At 61.5% G+C, this 2,946-nt stretch overlaps 1 protein-coding gene across 1 annotated transcript; it reads right to left on the minus strand.

The window, feature by feature from the left end:
* Nucleotides 1–90: 90 nt before the first annotated feature.
* On the minus strand, nucleotides 91–2,283 carry ETH_00006210 (protein disulfide isomerase, putative; the record flags this gene model as incomplete). The annotated part of the gene is made up of 3 exons (XM_013376177.1): nucleotides 91–1,158; nucleotides 1,619–1,817; nucleotides 2,090–2,283. The coding sequence occupies 3 exons, from the start codon at nucleotides 2,281–2,283 to the stop codon at nucleotides 91–93; spliced, it is 1,461 nt and encodes a 486-aa protein (XP_013231631.1).
* Nucleotides 2,284–2,946: the final 663 nt, after the last annotated feature.

Here is a 2,946-nt window from a genome sequence, read left to right on the forward strand (position 1 = left end):
CACCGCGGAGCAGCAGCAGCAGCCGCAGCCGCAGCAGCAGCCGCAGCAGCCGCAGCAGCCGCAGGGCGGGGGCGTGGGGTGCGGGTGCGGTCAGAGCTCCTCGCCCTTGTCGGGGCGGGGCGCGGAGGCGTGCTTCTGGAGGAACTCGGAGAGGCCGTCGACAGTGCGGGCGCCCTCGTAGCGGAGGGGGCTCTTGGCGCCGGCGCGGACGAAGAAAATGGTGGGGAAGCTGTTCCACTCGAAAGCCTCGAGCGGCGCCTCGTTGGCAGTGCCGTCCATCTTGGCGACGAGGAGCCGCGGGTTGGCGCGGTGGCGCTCCGCGAACTCGCGGTAGACAGGCTCGAAGCTCTTGCAGTAGCCGCACCAGGGCGCGTAGACCTCGAGAAACACGTCCCGCGCGTCCTGCAGCACCAGCTGCTCGAAGGTCTTGCCCACGACCACCTTCACGGGCTCCGCGTTGCTCTCGGGCACGGGCTCGGACTTGAGCGCGCGCTCCACCTTCCCCGCGGCCACGTCCGCGAGGAACTGCGTGACCGCCGCCGCGTCCCGCAGCGCCGCCGCCGCCGCCGCCGCCGGCAGCACGAAGCGGCCGCGGCGCGTCTGCGCCACCAGCCCGGGGAACTGCGCGAGGCCCAGCGCGGCCTCGGCGTGGCCGCGGAAGCTGTCCGTGTCCAGCCAGACGAAGTGGAAGTCGCTGCGGACGGCCTTCGCGGCGGCGCGGAGGCTGTCTTTGAACTGGTCGAAGTCGGGAGCGGCGCCGCAGAACCAGACCAGCGCCGCGTCGCGCTCCACGTACTTGCGGAAGTTCTCGCCGTTGATCGGGCCCAGCAGCGGGAAGGACTCCGTCTCCAGGAAGGCCCGCAGCGCCGCGGGCTCCGCCTCGCCTTCGAAGGGGACCCAGCCCTCTTCGAAGCGCACGGCCGAGACGCGCTCTGCGCCCGGCGCCGCGCCGTACGTGCAGTAGAACTTCCCCAGCTGCCGGCCCGCCTCTGCCGCTGCCCAAAACGTCTTCGCCACTTCCGAGTCTGCTGCGCTCAGTTCCGCCACGAACGCCACGGGCGCCTCGCGGCTCACCCGCGCCGCGGCCTCCTCTCTGCTGCTCACTTCCGTCACTGCCGGGCCCGTCATCGTCTCCACCCACTCCACTATTGCCTCCGCCTGCGCAGGGAATGCGGGGAAGGAAACGCGGGGCGAATGACGTGAGTTGAAGCGCATATGGAACGCATGCCTACGTGCATGCATCCGTGCATGCATCCGTGCATGCATCCGTGCATGCATCCGTGCATGCATCCGTGCATGCATCCGTGCATGCATCCGTGCATGCGTGCCGCCCGCCGAACCACCCCCCCAACCACCCAAATACAAACAACGAAACAGACACCAATTAAACAGCAACAACAGACAACAATAATTAAGTAACACTTCAATTAACAATACTAATTAAACAACACTAAGTAATAACTACAAATGATAATTAATTAAGTAATAATTAAATAATTAATCATTAAATAATAATCAAATAATTCATCATTAAATAATAAATAATAATCATAATTAATAATCAAATAATAATCAAATAATAATCAAATAATAGTCAAATAATGACACTAAGACCCACAGTGCGGCCCCCAGTGTACTGCTCGGGCTTCTGGTTGCGGAAGAGAGTGACGGTGGGGAACTCGCTGATGTCGTGTTTATTGGCCAAGTCCGTCTCCGCAGTGGCGTCGACTTTTGCCAAAACGACTTTGCTGCCTTTCTGCTGCAAAAGCTGCGCAGCTTTTGCGTATTCCGGGGCCATGCGTTTGCAGTGGCCGCACCTGCAGCGCGCAGCAGCAAACGGCAGAAAAAACGGCTTCAAACGAGCCGCCGCCGCCGCCGCCGCAGCAGCAGCAGCAGCAGCAGACACCCCCACCGCGGCCACGCAGCAGCAGACGCAGACGCCGCAGCACCGCCGGCCCCTTCCCTTTTAAAACTCTTTTCAAACCCCAGTAGAAACTACGCAGCAAACCCGCGTCCCAGTGTGTGCTGCTGCCCCAGAGCAGCAGCAGCAGCAGCAGCAGCAGCAGCAGCGGGAGTGTCTTGGGCGGACCAGGGGGCGTAGAACTTGACAAGCACAACTTCGTTTTGCTTGAGAGTTTCGTCGAAGTTGGAGTTGGTGAGGACGAGAACAGCAGAGTCGTCTTCTTTGCTCTCTTCTGCTGCTGCTGCTGCTGCTGCTGCTGCAGCGAGCCAGACAGGCAGCAGCGCGAAGAGGCCGAGGGCCACGAAGAAAGGCTTTTTCATCTTTTCAAGTGCTTTTAAAAACTAAACAAAATAAATCCAAAACTACAAAACTGCAACAAAATTGTTCTGAAAAGAACTCCCCGCTGCCCGTCTCGCGGGCGCCCCAGCCCGCTCAGCAGCAGCCCGGGGAGTTCGCAGCAGCAGCAGCAGCAGCAGCAGCAGCAGCAGCAGCCTCGCTGCAACCCACCGGGTGCACATAGCGAGACGGAACCTTTTGTCTTGCAAAAAACTGCAAATTAACTCTTTTTTTGCTTCGGATTTCCTCCTTTTCCTCCCGCGCTTCTTCCCCCGCCCTGAGGTGTACGTACACCCCAAACACACCGCCGCCGCCCACCCGCCGTCGCCGAAGCTCTTCTTCACTTCGTTTCTCTTCCCCTCCGTCTTCTTTCCTTTTCCTTTTCTTTTCTTTTCTATTTCCCGCACTTTTCAACTCCAAACGCTCCCCAAACCTCCCTCCGTCTCCCTCCCCCCGCCGCCGCCGCCGCTGCAGCTGCTGGTGCTGCGCCTCCCGGTGCAGCTGCTGCAGCAGCAGCAGCAACACACGGCCGCTTCCGCCCGGGGAGCCCTTCGGGGCCCCGCGGGCGCCCATGCCCTCGCCACGGGGGCGTGCACGGGCCGCCGCCGCCGCTGCTGCTGCCGCCGCTGCTGCTGCTGCTGCTGAGG

This window comes from Eimeria tenella, genomic scaffold, assembly GCF_000499545.2.
Source record: "Eimeria tenella Houghton genomic scaffold, Eth_scaff32, whole genome shotgun sequence".
Lineage (NCBI taxonomy): Eukaryota > Apicomplexa > Conoidasida > Eucoccidiorida > Eimeriidae > Eimeria > Eimeria tenella.